This window comes from Diadema setosum, chromosome 6 (assembly GCF_964275005.1).
Source record: "Diadema setosum chromosome 6, eeDiaSeto1, whole genome shotgun sequence".
In the NCBI taxonomy this organism is placed as follows: Eukaryota; Metazoa; Echinodermata; class Echinoidea; order Diadematoida; family Diadematidae; genus Diadema; species Diadema setosum.
The window spans coordinates 15,413,127-15,435,468 of NC_092690.1; the positions used below are offsets into that span (position 1 = coordinate 15,413,127).

Below are 22,342 nucleotides of genomic sequence, written 5' to 3' on the forward strand. Positions count from 1 at the left end.
CGCATTCTGGTAATTTATCTGATCGTCGACGGTTCACTTTGAGCTGGGTGTGATTTAGAGCAACAGAGGGCTTGTTACAAGCGATAACAGGGAACTTTCGCTGGTTGAGCGTACCGCCTGCAAAATTTGCTTCTGCGCATACTCAAATCCGAAAAACTTCCCGTCCTGGGGAAGACCTGAGGTTCTCAGCCAAAATAGCGTCCGGTCCCGATGTTGGGCACGAGTGAGCAGCCAGCCAATCAGTGATCATGTCGCTACGGCTGCGTCCACAAAGACAGGCGCATGTCATACCGACGCATAATGTCGCAGAGAGGGACATTATGCGTTGACTATCCACCACAGAACGCATATCGCCATACTCTTCTTACGCATACTGTCACATCTGCGCATAATGTCAACAGATTTCGCACGCATAATGTCACATCAACTCAACGCATAATGTCACAAAAGTTATTTATTACATACGTAGCTCAGGATCCACAAGCGAAATCAACTTGTGAAAGATCCGTTTCCAATCAAAATGTTTCTGAGCTGTAGCTATGCCAGTGTCAAATCAAGAGGATCATGATATCGAATTTAATTTTTATTAATTTGTGCAAGTCACCATTCAAGATATTTCTACACTGTATTTCTACCTTGATATGATGTGACTACTGTGATTCTAGTGTTCACAATCCAAAAAGGATGCCAGTATGACAGCTCGTACTGCTCACCCACATGGACTGCTACATCCCTAAGACACCGTTGTTTTCCCACTTACTCCCCAAAAATCTTTAACCTCATGGGATAGTTACTCCAGGGCTTGTTCACTGTTATTTTTTTAGGCCTGGGAGTTTGTTATGAATCACAATTCAAAACAGGTTTCAAAACAACGTTCAAGCAATTTGAAGTTGAATTTATAATGCTGAATTTTAGATCTAAAAGTGAAATCGGCTTCTGTTCAGTAATACTGTACTATGCAGTTCCACCCGGAAATGAAGGTCATATTCGGGGTATGTTTAAAAGTCGCGCACCTGTAGATAGACCTCCATAGACCCACATGTTAAAAGTAATAGTAGAAATCCGATATTCAGAATACACGACCGATTCAGAGTGTTTGCACGAGCATACACGAGCGGTTCAGATATGTATTGTAAGTTGGTTTTTTTTTTATAAGCAATTTGTATGTGATATTGTTAATGCTATGTTGTGTGAAAACTATCTCAATTCAACTGGTCTTGGCTGCCATGGCAGTTGTCTTTTAATCCACTAACAGATGAATGAATTAATAAATTAATCAATTAAAAGAAAGAAATGCATATCATGTAATGGGTATGCAATACAAAATACCCGCTACACGAAATGGTTAAATTGGTTTGACCTTATCTACTGTGCATAGACCTACCACAAGCCAGCATGATTCATGCGCAAAGGACATTCTGTGGCGTACAACTTCAACACCGCACTGTATTTGATTCTTTTATCTGAACAGGTTGTTTTTTGGCTTGGTGGATAATACAACACTACAGGGCAGCACCATCAAAGTTGGCCTGGACGCGACAAGTAAGTGGGCGATTTATTATTAGTATACCGTATCACTAAATATACAAGGTCAAAAAGTAATCTAAAATTGAAATCATGAATATGTTTCTAGATTTGATTTATATATACATTTACATTTATTTTAGAGAACTAAACCTTTATCTGCATATTAAAATGTAACACATATCTTTGTGACAAAGGTTGTTTCTGGCAGACGGATAGCTTGCATGAAGCTCACCAAGGAGGGGAATGTCTTTGCAAATCCTGTATAAAAGTTGTTGTTTTCAAGATTCAAGATTCAAATTTATTTCATTTTCATCAAATAAACAGAAACTATATACAATGTATAGGCAGAACATACAGAATTTGTAATAACAAAAAACACCGTAAATTAACACAGTACATGTGAAAATGAGTAACAAATGAAGAAAAATAGTTTTAGATTTATATTTTTTTTAAAGATATATACAAATGCATATAGTACGTATCCATTTGCATATAGTACAAGTTAATTAAGGATGGAAACGGAAATGGAGGTTTCCACGAAAAAGCAAAGCTTGTACGATATAGGACCGTCAGAAAATACATAAGACAGCGAATGATGAATTAGCGCAGCTACAAACCGATATGAGCCAAAAAAAAAAAACTACAGCACGTGCAATCATGGACGCAAGCAGACTGGATTCCATGATGTAAGAGTAATGATAAAATACAACCTGGATTGAATATATGGCAAGGACTTGTGTACACAATTATACCGATAAGAATGCAGAAGAGCGGACATAAAAGAAGGAGAGACTAGACACAGTGGTATATACGGTACAATAACAGGAACATCTGAGGAGGACTTGTGTTTGACGGATTCTTTTTCTCTAATAAGAAAAAAATAATTCATACATTTTTAATGTTTAAAGAAATGATGACTTAATTGAGATGATAAAACGAATCTAATTCTGTTGTATGTTATGAGATTTCAATAGAAACAACATTAATTTGTTTTTGAAAGAGTTCAACGTTTGAACTGTTTTTATATTGTTATGAAGTCTTCGAACATCGTTTCAAATATTAGGAAGATTTTTTTTATTATAACTATACCTAAATTGTCCTAGACTGAACAAAGACAAATCTCTGATTTTCAATATTTTGTGTTCAAAAAATAACGGGACAGTATGAGACAAAAATGCAGTATGACATGATACGGAATGATTTCTTTAGTAATAGAAGTAGTTTTGTTTGATGTGTATTTCCCCAATCAAAAATACCAATATTTGAATATGACAATATGAGGAATTAATATAATGTAAGCAGGGACGATAGAGGAAAACAAAAATTCAAGCTTATTAGTCGTACCAATATTGTGTAAAATAGTTTTACATATACTATCAATGCCACATCTTCACGAAAGCTTATTATCGACTATTATTCCAAGAAATTTAACATGGGAAACATTTTCCAGTGGAGTACCATCAAAAACAATATCAACGGGTAGTGCCTCAGTAGAGTTGCTAAAGGCATATATTTTGTTTTTGAAGATTGAGAGATGATTTATTTGCTTTTATCCACTGGGCGACATTTTTCTAATTCTGAGTTTATTGTATTTCCAAGGGTAAGAGGATTATTGTGCGAAAAAAAAAAACAACAATTTGAGTCCTCCGCAAAAAGAATAAAAGAGAGAACATTTGATGATCTACAAAAATCATTTATATAAACAGTAAAAAAGAGTGGACCAAATAAACTTCCCTGTGGAACCCCACATTTGATGTTTAACATTTGTGAAGTACAATCATGTAGAGATATAGCTTCCTGTTCATGAGGTAGCTCCTGACCCACTCCAAGGCCTTCCCAAAATTATAATCTAATTCTTGCGGCGATGAGTTAAAACTGTCTGAAACATAATTATCAAAGAAAGATTGGTGATATTGTACGGAGCATTTCCTTTAAGTTTTCTGAAAATATCATTTTTAGTGATGCTTAAGTACTGAAAAAGTATGTAAGTATCTCTATCTTAAGAGATAATCTAAAATCTTCAGCACATTAACGTATAACTGTGTTCTCCGGGTTTGGCACTAATGTTAAATTTTTCGGACGAAATAGCTTTTACTCCATGCTTTAGTCATTTGAACGGTACAATTTTTCGTATTTTTTTTTTCTGCGTGTCTTGGTGTGCATAAACCAGTTCACAGTTAAGCTCGAGTCTGCAATGACCACTGGAACCACAGATTTTTCACAATATGCCATAATCTACAGCGCGACATTAAAAAGTTAACACTTTCGAAAACATGAACGAAATGTTATCATATTCACGCTTGGATGACGAGGAGGCATTATTTGCGAGAGTGCAAAATTCGACTTGCGCAGATACATAAGGTGAGAAAATGAATTGAATGCATCAAATAAGATGCATTGCATACATGCCTTTTGTGCATAAGCAAAGACTGACACGCACACGCACACACACACACATACACAGTCACAGTGCATTAATATGTAGAGTAAGCAAGTCCTTTAGGAGAAACAATTCATTATGATGTTAATGCATGCACCGAACTTTTATCATGACATTAAAATTGAATTTAATCCAATTTCATATTAGATGTAAAAATTTGCGATTTTACAGTAATGTTCATGACGTAATGATTTGGTTGGAAGGTAACCAGAAACACTACATAGTCATGCACCTCAAAACAATTCACTCTAAAAGCATCCGGGTAGAACTGACCCGGAAAGGGTCTGTTGGGGTCACACTCCGTTCCGGGTGAGAAATGACAAGGAATTGGGTCAGATATGACCCCATTCAGAGTCATGAATTGGGTCAGGGTGACCCCATTCCGGTTCTTCATGACCAAATTCCAAGTCATTTCTGACCCGGAACCTAGTGTGACCCCAACGGCCCCTTTCCGGGTCAGTTCTAGTGAGAGAGGAATAATCAGTGGTTTCCTCCTTTGTTCCCAAAGAATGATAGCCTTGCAGTTTTTGTCCTCTTGAACTTGTGCTCGGGACATGCCTTACTTAACAGGCATCAAATAAACACTGAATAAGGAAAATTATTCACAAAGCATTGAGGCTTCCGATAAGTATTCTGTTCTTATGTTTGAGCTTGCGCTTCAAGGGCTTGTCTGATTTGGCAGGTATCACATAAGTGATGAATAGGATATGCACTGTGCGTCCTCCGCTTATCCCGCAACACCGACCTTTCTTTGGGACAGAAAGTGCACCGAGCATGGGTAAACAAAGATGAGATTCTGGTTTCCTCTCCATCATGTCAATGTCAGTGGCTCCTAAAAATTCTCGTCATAATTAACTGCAACTAATGAAATGTGCATGTAAAACAGTGTCGGGTATACCAGTAGAGCGCGTGCTTTCAAAAAAATTACCCGCGTGATCGCCATCACACACGCTAGGCATGATGGGATACATCGCGCTAATTCCTAGAGGCGATTTCACATTATCAACTAGCGCGCTAGTTCGCAGATTATCCCGCTATTTCGGAAATTTCCCGAGTTAGACTCGAGAAATTTCCTCGACCAGGGCAAGGAGCTTTGAAGCTCCTTGATCAGAGCGATAAAATTAGCACGCTAATTTGTATTCACATTATCAAATATCGCACTATTTCGTGATCGGGTTAATTTCCCAAGGCAGAAAATAGCACGGTATTTCGAAACATCGGGCTGATGTGAAAACGTCTAAGAATGAGGATAGTATGTTCAGATTGATTGAATAGCGCGCGACCCTTGCAAGGATAGAATGTAACTTTGAATGTAACTTTGATCATGATATTGTAGCATCTTCTGGCACCAGCAATGTGCACGGGCAGATTTAAAAAAAAAAAATGGAAGGGAAGAGGAAGGAACCGGAAATACAAACCTGAGAAAGAGGAAAGGGGAAAGAAGAACATGGACAAACTTAAAAAGCAGTGGCAGTTATGATACTAATACCAGTTTTATAAGCAGTACATCCATCATGGATTATCTTTGGAATCATGCTGAGTTCAGGAGTATTACGGAGGGTATGATTATTTGACTTACCTTTTGCATTCTTCTCCAAATACAGATCAGCAGATCGCGCTATCACTACAGCAAGCAATTTTGGAAGCTTACGAGGTGAGTCTAACATCGATATACGATATGAATGCATCTCTATTCAAATTTCAAACTTCAAATAAGCAAGCGTCAGCCAGTGTGTTTCGTCGTTTTCAGATGCGTCTTTGTCATTTTGTGATTTAAAAAGTTTTCTTAGATTTTAATGTGACATTAGATTGATTACTTTGTAATTTGTTTCCATTCATTTTGACATGTGCTTCCATGGCCATCACCTGATTGGTCAGATGTTCTCTGTGATAAAGGTTGTCTCATATCAACAGAACACACCAAACAGCTCACAGTGGTAACCTCTGCTCAGGAGCCACTGCAATTCCAATCATACATAATGTGTACACCAAGGAGAACAATGTCAATTTGGATATGAATAATGTAGGGAACTAATTCAATATATATTTTACAATGTCACATGTTATACACCTGTCAGATCAGATCAGATAGTCTGTGATTGTAGCTGTCACTTAATGTTATTTTGTATGTGAGTAATAAGATCTGCAATGTACAATGTATGCAAATATGTCACATCATGAAGACAAATGTCTTAAAGATATATAAGTCACATTCAAAACAGGAGCATTCAAGAAAAGTAGCTTAATTCACTTTTTGTTACAAATGCAAGTATTCTTCACATTCAACTACTTGTCTACCTCTTTGCAGAAATTTGTTTCTTCTCTCCTTCTTGACAACGGGATCAACCCAGCAGTTGCAGAAGTACCAGTAGATGTAAGTGTCTATATCTCTATACCCTATTGACATGATTGATGGTATACACAAATGGACAAGTGGACTTAGTGAACGATATTGTTTAAGCAACGTGGTACGAGGCGAGCTAGCCTTCCATATACCTTCTTGGTTTATGACATCCGTAGCATATTTATGACTCCTTTTCAACGTGTTGCGCTGCTGTGTGGAAATCATTCATTTGGATAAAATAAACCTGCAGCAGGTCACATATTTCAGTTTCCATCGACATGACAAAGGTACAAAATACGCTGCACTGTCGATTTGACTGTAGCCAGTTCATGATGGAATTCTTAGCCCATTTGTTCTCTCTATCCAAATTATTATTATTTTTAGTCCCAGAAAGACATGTAATATGAATACCCGCTTTTTTAGCATTTCATTGACCTTTAGCTATAAGAGTAAGAAGACGCAAGAAAAAAAAAAGGCCTACAAGCGCGTGTTTGTGCATTTGATAGTTACAGTATTTATCATTCTTCAGGTTTGTTAATCCAAAAATAAGGTAAGGTTTGCTATTTAAAGGGGAAGGCTAGTAACTGATCAGTGGGAATCAGTGGAAATGCTGGGAGATGATTGTTCCAATCCTTATGGGATTCATTCAAGAGTTCATTGTATATCTATTGTTGTGTGAAAATGATTTGCTTCAGAATGGTCTCATATTCAAGTAATGTGCAGTTTAATGCTTCCAGGTTAGCGTCCCTGGTCAGTGACAGAGCATTAATCTGCACATTACTTGAATATGAGACCGTTCTGAAGCAAATCATTTTCACACAACAATAGATATACAATGAACTCTTGAATGAATCCCATAAGGATTGGAACAATCATCTCCCAGCATTTCCACTGATTCCCATTGATCAGTTACTAGCCTTCCCCTTTAAAGGGTTCTGCTCTCAGCGAATGAAATAAAGTTTGTTAAAAATAAAGAATAGGATTCGTTATTCCCAAGGTTCGTTTTTGTGACATTTGCATCTTGCCTGTAAACGAAACGAGAGTAGTCCCATTGGAAATTAGACCAAATGAAAATTAGACTAAACGGTGATTAGACGAAATGCTAATTGGACGAAATGGCTGGTGGACTAACCGGATATTAGACGAAATGGAAGTAGACTAACTGCCTATTGGACTTGGTGAAATATAGACCAAGCGGGCAGTGGACCACGCAATGATTAGCCGGAATGTCCAAAGACCAAATTATAAATATTGACTAAATGGAATCTAGAAGAACTGACAGTAGACCAAATTATATTAGATGAAGCAAGAATTAGACCATCTGGTCATTAGACGAAATGATATTTAGACAAACTGGGCATTAGACCAAGTGAGGATTAGACCAAATAGGCAGTAGACGAAATTGAGTTTCGCTGTAACGTTAGTGGTGTTAGACGAACTGTGAAGTAGACCATCTGATCGAAGACCAAGTGGCAATAGACCCCCTAAAACCACACGAAAGACCAGTAACCATTCCAACAGGAGGGATCTAAAAATCTCGACGTATGGTCCTGCTTCTTTTGTTGCTGATTATATTAACTTAGTTTGACATCTGAATTATGAGCACAGTTTGCCAGCTATTAAAGCTCCGTTTCCTCCTTTATATTAATACGTTAAAAGTGTATGTGTTTGTATTGGGGAGGAGGTTGGGGGCTCTAAACCACTCCTCCCTGGTCTTACAGAGCGTTCTGCAAGACGTGTAAGCAGAACGAAAGAGCATTATGTCTGTGGTACAATACGAAATAACAAATGGAGGAACTACGTACAACACGACTTTAATGTATCACCTATTTGCCTATATGTATAATGTATGTAATTTACAAAGTACTTTACATTTATGATACACATGTAATTTATGATCAGTTACAGTATTGCGTGATCACAGAGAATATATTTTGCATACCCCTCAGTAGTGATGTCTGGAAGGCTAAGATCATTGCTTCTTTTACTGGATTTCCTAAGACTTAATAGCATTTAAAAGTTAACCATTTTATGAACGTTGTTGTTCGTCACTATAGCTAGGCCTACATTTTTTTTTCTCTGATTGCCAAACTGACTAAATTTGCCAACAGTTCACTGCAGTCTATGGTGATATCGAAAGAACCTTCACAGACTTTATGGCTGCTGGTGTCATCATAAGGTAAGATATGCTGAAATTGGCACAATCTTTGTTAACATTTATTAACGGCGTCAAATGAAAAGAAAAAAAAATATTGTCATGACATTTACGCTGTACACCATAAAAGTACACAAAATACAAAAAGCGACGAATTCTCACAGAATTAGAAAAACAAACAAACAAACAAACACACACACACACACATATGGCCCGTCTGCCTTTATACAGCGCTAGCAGGGTTAACAAAGTAGTAGGGTATACTATGGAGTATTACAGTACAGAGAGTAGTATAGGGGGTCTTCACATTATCTTGACAGTTTTTAACGAGAAGTTTTCATTCACAAGTACGATCGACCCTACCTGATTTTGTGTTCTGCCTGTTTTCGATTTCTTGCGTTCGATTTTTTGCGTTTGTTACATTATTTTATCATTTTCTTTTGGAAGAGAAAAACAAAACAAATGTGTGTGTGTGTGGAGGGGGGATGTTCCCAACCTCTGCATAAGGCCAGGACAGAAGAAATTTGCTAGAGCATACACTGTATGCCGCCTCTAGAAACAGAACTCACAAACGATGATGCAGTTGATTGGGATTCATATTATGCCTCAACAACATCCTGCAAAATTTGCACTCCCCTCTGTTCTATGAGGAGTTGGTCACTTCTGCTATCATGATATGATCAAGCATGGTATGGATGTTGTGACACAAGCTAGACCTATTTCAGGGATTTTTATGGGTGGGTCAAATTGAAAATAATGGACCTTTCTACTGAAAAGAAAATACCACTCCCTACTCCACCCCACCCCCTCCTTAAGCAGGGTACGATCTTGGAGGGGAACACTGTTAAATAAGTTAGTTTTGTTATCTATAACAGCTTGGCTTCACGTGTGTAGCTTATCAGCCAAGACAAAAAAAAAAATATATCGGATCTCTTTGAACTTGATAGTACATATTATATGCCAAGTTAACCATATTCCTTCTTGGATATGTGTATTCTTTAAAAGGAAATCCACTCCTTAATGTCATCATTTTCATAAAAACATGATAACAGTTCCTGCAGAACAGTGCAAAATGATCAAAATTGGATGAGAAATGAGAAAGTTATGACATTCTGGAATTTCAAAGTTTTTCGGAAAACACTTCTTAACCAGTCGTTATGAATATTCAAAATCAGTTGATGATGTCGTGTTCTCACAATTTCTTATTTATTTCAACTACAAAAATGATAAGAATCTAATATTTCAGCTGTATGAATATAAAACTTGCCTTAAACTACCCAAAATATAAAAAGAACAAGATTAACTCTGATATATTTTGTTATGGGAATATGCTTTTACCTGTATTAGGTGAAAACAACAATTTCATGTTATTACATTATTACATGAAAATTTGTGAGGGCATGATATCATCAACTCGCTCATTTTAATATTCCTAAGGACTGGTCAAGACATGATCTTTTTACTTTATATGTGAAATTTTAAAAAGTCATATCTTCCTTATATCTAATCTGATTTTTGTCATTTTTGGAACCTTCTGTAGACATTTTTTCTCGCTTTCTTTTGGAGTTTCTTTATCTTGGGTGGATTTCCTCTTTCAGGTTGATCGCTTCGTAGTAATGAATGAAGAGGAGTGCCAGACATCTCGGTCGAGTTTATTGCTGTGCACGCAGAGATATTTTCATGGGGGTGCAGATTATGTTCAATATTTGGGGGAGCACACAAGCGAGGGGAGGGTGTGGTAGGTAGGAGGGGAACTTTTCCATTTTTAGAATTGCAATTCAATGATCTCGTACAAACTCTTGACGGAAAATGTTGAAACTGTCAATCAAGAAACTGAAGAAATAAATATTCAGGGTGTGAGAGGGTAAATCCTTTTATATCTGCCACCTTTTATTCCGAATGTTCGTCTTCGCTATGTACTAGGTCTACAGTGCGTATAAAAAAAGTAATCCAACTTCCTAGGGCTGCTATTTCATGATTGTCAGCTATAGAGAGCGCAGTGTTAGATGTTAACAAATGTCATGCATGACTGAGCACATGAACTTTAAAGATACAACAACGAAAAATTGCACTTTTTCCATGTTTGAGTGTCACATGAAGGAACAATGAATGTCTCACTGAATGGATAGGATCTGTCAGTGAAAGTGGCTCAATAAATAGGCCAGCTTGAATGACTGCAGGTTTGTGTAAAGGGTTTGTGTTTAGGTTTCTTTTGTGGTCCATAACCTTTCACATGGCCACCTGTCCAATAACTTGGTCACTCCCACAAAGGCCAACCCACAAAGTCCGTTTTCTGTGTTCTTATTCAACACATAGCTTAGATATGAAGAAAGAAAAGCGGATAATGGGTAAGCCTTTGTGGGAGTGACCAAGTTATCAACAGCGTGGCCATGTTGAGGTTATGGACAATAAAAAGCTAGAAGAAACCCTAAAAACACAAACCTGCTGTCGTGCAGGCTGACCTGTTAATTTGACCATTTTAATTGACAGATCTCGTCCATTCAGTGTTCTTTTAGCGATAACACTCAAACTTGGAAAAAGTGCATTTTGTCCTTGTTGTCATTAGAGTCCATGTGCTCAGTCATGCATGACATTTGTCAATGTAATTATGCATAAATGGACAGAGGAAGAGATCCCCTTTCCTCACGACCAACATTGCATTCCATTACTGACAATTATGAAACAGTAGCCCTCCTAACATAGACTTTTCTTGATATGCACTATATGGAGCTGGATAATGCTCACCAGTCATGACAAAGAAAATGGAAGTGAATTGAGTGGTGACAGATATCATGAGAAACGATAACAACTATTGTAATTACCACAAAAAAAAAAAAAAAAAACAAAAATGAAATGTAATTGTTAGGTGATTTTCTTATATACAGATTAAATTATTTGAAAATCTCTAACATCCGAGTATAAAGAAAAAGGGGTCAAAAATTCCTCCTAGCCTCCTAACGGTCGTGGTCGAGTTTTAACTGGCTCTCGAGATATCTCGTTCTGCCTTTCATTCGGAGCATGGACCTACCATACATGGACATTCATCATGTCGTTAATTTATGCATGCCTCTGTCTATGTCAAAAGTGTCACGAAAACATTTCAGTCATTCTTCCCTGCTTTGATCTTATGATCTACGCCGACGACAAGCCAGAGCAAAACAGGAGACAGCTTTGAAAACTATAAACCAAACTATAAACCAAATGCAGTTATCAAAAATAACTGTCGTAAATCAAGAAAAATGCATGTGCAGTTGTGGTATGTATCAGTATATCATCGCTCAGATATCTTCATTAGCGAAATGCAGATACTTTTAAAGAAAAAGCTAACTTTTTAGCTATTGATGATGATTTGTAATCTCATTTTCCATCTTTACCGCACATTTTCTAGAGTAAAAAAGAGACAGTAAGGGAAGCGGATATGTTTCTCTCACTATAAGGCAAGGTCGTATGTGTCAGCGATAGTGAGCGAGTCTGTGATTTCCAAGCGAATGACACGAAATTAGCAAAATTAGTCATGTTGTGACGCTGGCTACCAGCTCATCATTGGCGTTTATTCAAAGACGTTTCCGATTGAAAAGGCGCATCAGCCAAATAAGACCGGAATGAATTATTTTGTCAGTGACGATGCATGCAATGCAAGCATAATTTTCGAGACACCTGTACTGAGGTGCGCTTAGTCAGGTGGCGGCGAATCTCGCACTTCAAAGTGGTTTGATTTGTTGAAAGTTCATTCGTTATTAGGTCCATGTTCGGAGTCACGACTCTAACGAAGCGGGGAGGGGGGGGGGGGGATGGGATCGACCTCTCAATGTTATTTGTATATATGGATTTAGATTTTGTAGAAATTTGATATGAACATTTTAAGCTTTAATTTAAGCTTTTGGAAAACGTTTTCACTTTTATATATCATTTTTTATTCTTCAACCAGACCCTGCTCGGTGGGGGAGGAAGATTTTTCGAACGCCCAACCATACGGGCGTGGAACCTATGCTTAGTATATTCTAATAGTTTCATTCGGAGGTGAATACTACCTTTAAGTTTACAAAGAGTTTCATGAATTGTTGCTTGTTCCATATTTGAAGCTTGAGATTTTAAAACTTTGAAAATAAATAAAGTGCCATAACCAACAGAAAAAAAAAAACATGTCATTTGAGAAAATGCACATGAACAAATCACGAAGTGGCTTAGTACAGTGTGCCAAAAACATGTAAATTATGATAACGTGTGATTATGATATTATGGAATGAATCACATTTCAAGCTTTCTGTTGTTCTTCGATTATGTCATGCAGTGTTATTTTCTTCTTGGCGGTGGGTTTGACTTCCGTGACCTTTGTGGTGGAGCGTAAGGAAGGTTTAATGGACCGTACGTGGGTAGCAGGTCAGTAAGCGCATGGTAAAACGACAAACTGACAAAACGGATGTACCTAACGGGTAACTGTAGAGTGATATGTGTTTGGTGTCTGCGATTATTAGGTGAAACGCTATATGGGCGCATCACCTAATGTATTCGTACGAAATCTTCCTTTCTTTTTCAGTAGGTGACACGCTAACAGCGTATGGTGTCATTAATTCAAAAGTAATCTCACCCTTTCATTTCTCAATATTTTAACTCTCATTTTTGCGACCAAGGGAGAGATTCCTACACAAACAAATTAAACAGAACTCTAAAGTGTTATAAGGGTAATCTTGGTCTTAAAATAGGCCTTTTTATTAAGCATGAACTTTGACCCCACTTTGCATAACCAAGAGCCTATGTATCAACTTACTCTTAGTATAATTATGATATGATCAGATGGTTTAACTCTTCGAGCCTACAAAACTTTACAGCACTGCAACCTCCAATACAAAACAAACAGAAATTGCGTGTAGGTATTCGGCAGGACAACTGTTTCTTTTTTTTATTTCAAGTTGGGCTAAACTCCGATATTAATCATGATGAAATCAGTTTGTAAAGCATTACACACCCACACGCACACACATACAATTTCCCTTTGTTTTGTAAAATTTTGTAGGCTCGTGGAATTTGACCAACTGATCATTTTGCAACAACGGAAAGTTTATACATAGCCATCCTCGTCATGTAAATTAGGGTCCAGGTTCATACTCAAAAGGACTATTTAAGGACAAGATGACCCTTATAACACTTTAGAGTCATGTTTGATTTTGTCCTTGGTCGTGGAAAAGAGGGTCACAAATTGAGGAATAGACAGGGTGTGATTACTTCTAAATCAATAATAGCATACTTTGTTAAATGCACTGTTTGATTTCTAACTGTCCTCTCTTAGAAGGTACCAATCATGAATAAAGAGCACCAAAATTAGCCAAAATCGTCTTGAAAGAGTAAAGAGGATATACATTCCCGAAGTAGACATTCATTTCAATAGTGTGATATTGATAATGTCGACGTCATGATGGATATATAACAGCAGCGTTTTTGATATAGAGATACAATATTTATAATTCTGTCATCCCTGAATAGTCCAATTTGTTATTCACGTCATATTTACGTTTTCTAATGGCTGTACTGTGGCTATGACCGACTTTTACCCTTGATAATGACTCAAAAAATACATTGCCCGATCGTCAGACTCTCGGACAGCATGTGTCTGCAAAACCGTATACTATAACACCGGCAACGGAACATTCGTGGGATATCAACTCACACTTGGAGGAATCCAATACGCAAACCAACTTTTATCTTAAACATTTTGAGCATTTTGAGCATGATGACCTGTCCGATTAGCATAGCGTAAGGAGATAAGACGTGACCTGAACTTTTATGTCTACTGAAAATGATAAGGAAGTGACATTATATGAAAATATAATCAATTATTTAACATTATCTCAAAAACACAAAATGGCGCCTAAATGACGTCAGAGATATAAGTTAGCATCATAAAAAGCTTATCGTCAGTAGATATTGATATGAAGATAAGACGATGGAAAATTTTCATGTTATTTAGTGAAGTCATTGTTTAAGGGGATGGCTAGTAATTAACCAGTGGGAATCAGTTGGAAAGCTGGGGGATGATTGTTCCAATCCTTGTGAGATTCATTTAAGAGTACATTATATATCTATTGTGAAAATTATTTGCTTCAGAATGGTCTTATCGTCAAGTAATGTGCAGTTCAATGTTTCGAGGTTGGCATGCCTGTACAGTGACGGGGCGATCGTTTAAGATATAGGGTCCGCAAAATGTGGCAGAAATCAAGAAGAAAAAAAAAAGAAAGGAAGACTCCGTACAGATACAATAGGTGATACGCTATGTAGCGTGTCACCTAATAAAAAAAGAGAGGAAGATTTTGACAACACAAAGAATAGGTGATGATTTTCGCTAATGATATGTTAAACAGACTGGATCTTCTACACCCCCCCCCCTCTCTCTCTCTCTCCTTATATCTGTCACTCACGACCTAATGTGACTGTTGACGAAATTTCCCTTGTGAAGCTATAGTTTATATAACAATAATATTGATACTGTCGTTTTAACTGTTACAGAAGGAATGGAAAATTTTAACACCTCAGAATATTTCCCTTGCACATGAAAATAGTTGTAAATGAACCGTGTTTCCATGTTTTTGATTACAGATACATGAATCCATGCCTTATGCCAATGTGTTTCATATGTACATAAACATATCTGTGGATGAACAGATTCCATTTTCTGCTATGTAACCAATGCTATGTCAATAATGCATTAGGTTGCTGTGTTGAAGATAGATTGAAAATTTCAGAACCATACTGCTAACAAACATTTTTTTTTTCTGTCAAATCACAGGTGTTGGCACTGGCGAGGTGACCATCGCTCATGTATCCATGCAATTTCTGGTCATCGCAGTCCAAATCACAGTCGTGCTCTTATTCACCATGTTTATCTTCAAGGTAGTTCTATCTGGTATCATTATTCTGGTTCTATTTAATTCGGTGATTAGTCTTCGTCTTAAAATACAGTGTACATTGTGCGCGTGTGCAAAGCAAGAGAAATAGATTTTTTAAAATGTAGTTCTCTAGGAATGTCGGTATAAAAGACACTGTAAAGTACAACAAATATTTGCAGAGATCATTTTCATATAATATTTGAAATATGCGAGAGAAATTAATAAATTTCAAGGCTAATCAAATTTTGAATGGAAGGATATCAACCCACATTGACCTTTTGTTGGTAATGTGGAATGCAATAATTATTCTTTATTAAAAAGAAAAAAATCAGTGTAATTTCAGACATACTCTGTTGTAATATTTGGTATGAAAATGGTATCGATGGCTGACTATATGAATATTTAACTTTCGAAAATAATACATACCATGGTAATTATGCTCAATGCTCAATGTAAAAGGAATGGTATACTTTTAGTTGAGATGGGGTTTCAGATTTGTAACTTTTTTGCGAGATAAATAGAAACCACCTATATGAAATATTGAAGAGCATAAATGAGTAACAGTTTTTTAGAAGATACATTTTAATGACAAATGGTACATTTTAATGACAAATTGGCTACAGATACTCTTTCATCTTCATTCTATGCAAATATGCACGTGTATAGCAATACTGCTGGTCTTGAAAGCTGAAATGCTGAACTTTGTCTAATTGGCAGTACATGTGTACATTTTTCTATCGTATGGGGATGTATAGTAATTTGACAATGAAAACAAAGAAAAAATTATCTCACACTTAAAAGAGAATCAAATGATTAATCTATGCGTGTTGTGTAAAAATGGTTAATTTGATATAAAAATCATACTTTTATGCTTGCAAAGACAATGGAGTAAGATAAAAAACAAAACAAAAGCACTTTCATAGTATTTATGAAGTCGTCTGGTATGTACTAGCTGTCATTTCTCGAAAATATCCCCTCGTTACTTTTGGGTTGTGCCTCGTTGCATTACGACAGTATGGAGTACTGGCGGGCTTGTGAGTACCACGATAATTTCGATTCAAATTTCATATCATCGTTTTTCCCCGATTCTGTAAATCGTGCTGAAATGCATCAATGAAATGTATCAATTGTTGCTGTGCGGACGGGAAATTTCTATGATAAATAAGATACAAAGTCGGCAGGAATAATAACCTTTTTTAATCAGTCAACATTTTCACACATCTTTTGATGCACCGGGTGCGACTACTGGAGACCCACATACCGTAATGCCTGTATACAGTTAACAGTTAACGTGCTTGTCATCTGATCAAAGATGTTTGTGTTATATACTTCCTTTATTCCTTTGGATTTCTCCAGAATGTTTTATTCTAAATAAATGATTTGCTGACGATCTGTAAACGTCACGTTAGCCAATGTTCGATCTTTTTTTCCTCTACTATCGTTCCAGATTCCCAACGAAGGTAATGTTTTCTTGATCGTGCTGATGTGTATTCTACAAGGATTGTGTGGTATGTCATTCGGCCTACTCATCTCGTCTATCTGTGACACGGAGGCAGGAGCTGTGCAGGCTGCCTTGGGTTCTTTTTACCCCATCATGCTTCTTAGTGGTAAATAATTTGTGATTCACATCGCTTCCCAACCGTAGTAGCTGAAACTGTAGTGATTACTTGCCTGGTGTTGTTGACTTCTTGTAACTAGCACGAAGGAAATTATGTGAGTAAGACTCTGGAAACCTGTTACAGGTTCACGGGTAGAAGATAACTTAGAAGGCAAGTAAGTAGGGCATACTTGCATGCATAGTAGGCGGGAATAGTGTTGGTGTTTATGTCTTAATTATGTAAACACTGTTTACATTTCTTGCAGGAATAATCTGGCCTGTTCAAGCCATTCCTTATCCACTCTACTGGATATCTATTGCACTACCACAAACATACGCTGCGGAGGGACTTCGTGCAATAATGAGCAAAGGTAAGTCATTTTAAATCTACCCTCGTCAGTTTTGCATGTGATCAGCATCCTTCAAATAGTATTGTCTTTTAATGCCGCACTCTGTCTCGCGAAACAAAGAAAGAAAAAGCCCACTGACGTGTCCTACACCCCAGTACCACCCCAGTGGACCTACCCAACCACTGTTACCTCTTAGCGGTAATGCTTGCTCTCTCCTTTTGCGACCGTCACTTAACGTCCCGTGTTCTGCGTAGCTCTATCTGTGCTCTTCTCTGCCCTAACAGGTAGACAAAGCTTTTTAAAAATCATTATTATTATTATTATTATTTTATATATGAGATGGCTGGATAGCGTACATTCACCTGCACTAGCTGGTCCAGTTGGATGTCAGACCATGAGAGACCATTTCACTTCGCTATGCACCCTAGCTGTTCTTTTCTGATTGAATGGAGCGGGATCTTTTACGTACATGAGTTGTGACTCTCTCACACAAGGGACCTCCATTTTATGTACTATCTGAGGGGCTGAGTGTTTTGCCTCTTACTAGATACGACGGTAAAGGTACAAAATTAAATCAATTCATCTGGACTTACTGTTTTAATTTCGAGAACGGTTTCATGTCCGATCCTGGACGCTTCATCAGCTCGTCTGATTTGGTGGCGGGAAGGCGTCGTTGCCAATCGGCGCAGACGCACTACCGACGTTATTGTTCGAAGTGTCAACGAGGAATTCTCCGGATGACAGAGCTGTCCACCCGGGAGAGGTTGTGTCGCAGCCCCCCACCCTTATTAAGAGAGAGGTTTTCGGAGTTCACATAGACGGCTTCCCGGACCCCCTCTCAAACCACCGAGGCTCCTTGTCTAAAATGCGCACATCTTGTCGTTGAAGTTGTGTTTGAAGGTCTTCAGGTGGGAGAAGACAGCCGAATCGTTGCCCAGTGTACCTGGTCTTCGATGTTGATATAAGCGCTTATGTAGCGGTTGCTTGGTTTCGCCAATATACGTCTGTTGAGAATGATAAGGGCGTTAAGTTGTCACAAAACCCATAGTGTTCAAGACAACTTAACGCCCTTCTCATTCTCAACAGACGTATAATAGTTCTCTTGGCAACCCTCTCCTTGACACTGTATGGCGTAGACCACGTTGCTATTCTTTTCCTTCGGTACCTTATCTTTGGATGGACCAGTTTCTGTGTGTGAGCCGGTTTGAAGTAGACAGGAATCCGGTAGCCTGAAAGAATCCGTTAGATTTTTTTCAGAAAGTCCGCTGACGTAGGGCACCGAGACACTGGCATCCTCCGGCGCTGCTCAGTTGGGCGTGTTTGATAATCACGATGTTGATGTTTGCGTGGGCGGATCGCTTTCTCGATGCTCCATCTGTGGTAACCACACGCGCGAAGTGCTTCCCGGAGATGTTCCTACTCTTTCTCCTTTGCCTCGTCAGTGGACAAGCTGATGAAGCGTCCAGGATCGGACGTGAAACGGAATTAAAACAGTAAGTCCAGATGAATTGATTTAATTTTGTACCTTTATTAAACGTTACCTGGCTGAATCAGAACTTACACCATTAGATTGGATGGTATGGTTACACACACATTGCTCAGCTAGACTCGGGGAATCAGGCACAGGCATTCCCTTGAAACTCCTCCAAGTATTTCCGGATCTTCTACATCAGTCTACCTCCCTTTTCCCACACACAGATCCAAGTCGTATGCATCGCACTATTTTGCCGCTTTCCGGCGACAGGAGTTTCTGAAAGAGCTGCCAGTTCAGCAGCATGTTTTCACGGAGAATCGAACAGACTTATACTTTTGGCTCTACACTCGCAGGTTACCTTGAATGGTGCTCCCGTTCCGCTTAGTCCATGTTCTGCCCCTATAGGGGCTAGCAGAGTTCTTCATCACCACTGTTCAATATGATGCCATTATGTCAACTATTCGAGGGTATTATAGGTCTGCCATAATTGCCTCTATGCATGTCAGCTTTCAGGATCGCTCCCCCGTATAGTCAAGACTGTATTTCTCAAAGCTGCCTCCTTCGGTCAACGTGCTTTGTCACTAGATCCAATCATTAGCGCTGGGAAGATGCCCAAGGCCGCCTTCCTGGCATTAAAAAAGAAAATCTTCGGGCCCCTCGAAGTTTTCCGGCCATTTTTCCTCCTCACGCGTAAAGAGAAAAATGTTTGGTGCCCCGTGCTGGCGTTGAAGCAGCACGTCCATTTTTATCAGCACTCTTTGGGGAACTCTGACCACCGCATTGCAACCGCATTGCAACTCACCAGGCTGCCTCCAAGGGCACCTTCCCAAGGTGGTTAATGAAGTGTATCAAGTCTGCCGGCAAAGAAACGCTTAACGTTCACGTGCACAACGTCCCTTATAGTACCTCTTGGACTCATTAGATCAGTAGGCCAAATCAAGCAGGCATTTTAATTTTATGTTATTTGACTGATGTACGCATTAAGCCTCTTTCGGTTCCACGTCCCTATGTGTATTGTGTCCCGCAACCTCCCGCCTGGCCCGTCAATCTCTGGCTGGAGTTCGGCTCCAGCCAGTTTCAGGCCACCACACTCTTTCAACAACCTGTGGGGATCTGTGCTATTCTGTCACTTAAAGACACAGGTAAGAATTTATCACTTACAGATAAGATGATAAACATACCCTCAGTCTGCCTCATGATAAACTCTTACCTGTGAGGATCCGCCCTCTTCTTTCCTTTGCTTCTGAATATGGTAGACAATTGGAAAAGGGAGCATGATCGCTGGCAGGCGATGGCATGGGATGCGGATGGGATCTTTGGTGGTGTCGGGATTTTTTTTTTTTTTTTTGCTTTCTGCTTCTGTTTTTTTTTTTTTTGTGTGTGTATGTGATTTTTTTTTCTTTGCGAGACGGAGGGCGGCATTAAAGGATATGCAATTTTACGGAACAGTCAAGAATTTAACACTTACACATAACGTAATCTTAATACTGATTCTCCTAATCGGGGTTGTTAGTTTGTCAATTTTCACACTTTGCCACTAAGAGCTGATATTGTAAAAACATAAACAATATAGCGCGGTCCCTGACACGGAATGAATGTCAATCTGAAAATTACATCTTAAAAATATCTTTTTTGTTTTTCATTACACACATTTTAGTGAAGAACCTACAAGCCTGAGTCTAAACAGTTACAAGAGCAGTTAGTGGAAACGTATATCAGATACTGAGGACATGCAAAAATACGTTATAAAATATTGATTGATTGATGTGACACAAGAGCAATATACGAAAATGGCCAAAACACCGCAGTTTTATTATATCTTTATTGCGTTCCAATTGTAGATGATTATTCTAAAATGAATACAAGCTTCATGGTAACCTCTATATTCCGCTCATTTGCAAGAACGAGAAAGTTTGATAGAATGTATTTAATCAATAATTTCTAAAACATCCAACACAAATTCGTTTTTCCATTGGAACTTTCCTCATACCTACGCAAATTCTCAGTAGCTATTCTCATTAATTTACCGGACAAAAGAAAAAAAAAACAGTGATGTACATACCGGACATTTAAATCAAATCAGACTGCAGAATTTATATAGGAGCCAACATGTAGGACCTTCTTCAAGTGTTCCTGCAATGACAGAGATTCCAATATTGAATGAAACTCGTCCAGTGTTGTGAGAGACGTGAAGCTTATCATACATTTTATCCGCAGGTTGGGGCGTAGATCATTTCGTGGTATGGATTGGATACGTCATCACAACTGCATGGTGGGTCATCCCTCTTATCTTGTCTGCAATCATTCTGAAGGTCAGAAGATAAGCAACGCTGCTTAAAGCCGAGTTGGTGCAAATGTCTGATCCTGACATAGCTATTTGTGACTTTGACCTAGCTCAGCAAGAGTCAGGCCAAGAGATGCTTCAAAAGGGCATAAAATATTGGTTTTATTCGCGTTCAGCAGTGTGATCGTCGTGCGTATATTCTTCACGGTAGTAGGAATATGAAACGGAAGAAGAACTTCAAACACCACTTCCTAGACACTGCTAGCGTGAGAACACGGGAGACTTCCACTTCAGTTCGGTAATACATATGCTTGCCTATCGCCATCAACAAGGTGGATTAATGGAAAATTCACTACGTCAAGAAAACATTGAACCAAGTTGCCAGGAATGAAAGAAACACACCATGGAAATGTGGGTACGTCATTACGTTTCCCGTAGAAAGTCGGAGGTCTTCAAATGACGAAAATGCACGTAAAGCCAACCTAGCCAATATAACATTTACAGTTTTTGTCGAGCCCGCCGGAGGTGTGGGGAGACTAAGGGATTACCCGCCGGGTCTGTCTGTCCGTCCGTCCGTCCGTCCGTCCGTCGTCTGTCCGTAACGCTACAAAAACTTCAATAACTCTTTACTCTGGGCTTCAATTGCAATCAAACTTCGAGGGAAGAGGGGTCATACAAAGTTTCACATTTTACCATATATGAAGGTCACCTCAAGGTCAAAGCTCACAGTCAGGGGTCAACGAACTTTTAGAGTCCAATGTTAAGTTTTTATGGCACGTTTCTATTATGGGTCATAATCTTTGATCCATGACTCCATTTGTGACTAAAATTGGATGGTAGATGTCCCTTGGGAAGTGGATGATCACCACAAGGTCAAAGGTCACAAGCAAGGGTCAACAAACGAGACACGTTATGGCACTTGCCTTGTCTAACTTTAAATTTCTTTTTAGAAATATTTCCATGTTGTAAATTAGGGCAAATTATATACCAATCTAAACAGATTTATGTCTTTTAAAATATCAAAATATGTATTTTCCCGACATTATGACTTTTGTTATGATCCATCACGTATCAGTATGCTATGGGACGGGACGAGGAATCCCGTACAATCTCACAAAAGCCCTCTTATTTTTTTAAAGGCAAATAAATCTAATACACATAAACTCCTCATAAAAAAGTTTGGAAATCTGAGTTTGATCGATCATTTCTCATTTTTCCTTAGAAATTATTTATTTGTGCTTAGTACCACAAAAGATTGTTTAATTCTCTTTAAAATGATACCATACTTGT

At 38.4% G+C, this 22,342-nt stretch overlaps 1 protein-coding gene across 1 annotated transcript in view; it reads left to right on the forward strand.

Annotated features, from left to right (window-relative positions):
* The window catches only part of LOC140229563 (ABC transporter G family member 23-like), a 50,138-nt gene extending 29,046 nt beyond the window's left edge, over positions 1–21,092 (forward strand). Inside the window, exons 14-22 of the mRNA XM_072309811.1 lie at positions 1,472–1,542; positions 5,572–5,621; positions 6,276–6,341; positions 8,423–8,490; positions 12,758–12,846; positions 15,248–15,351; positions 16,795–16,954; positions 17,211–17,315; positions 20,986–21,092. Of these exons, the coding sequence (XP_072165912.1) occupies positions 1,472–1,542; positions 5,572–5,621; positions 6,276–6,341; positions 8,423–8,490; positions 12,758–12,846; positions 15,248–15,351; positions 16,795–16,954; positions 17,211–17,315; positions 20,986–21,092 (820 nt within the window). The remainder of the gene's footprint in view (positions 1–1,471; positions 1,543–5,571; positions 5,622–6,275; positions 6,342–8,422; positions 8,491–12,757; positions 12,847–15,247; positions 15,352–16,794; positions 16,955–17,210; positions 17,316–20,985) is intronic.
* Positions 21,093–22,342: the final 1,250 nt, after the last annotated feature.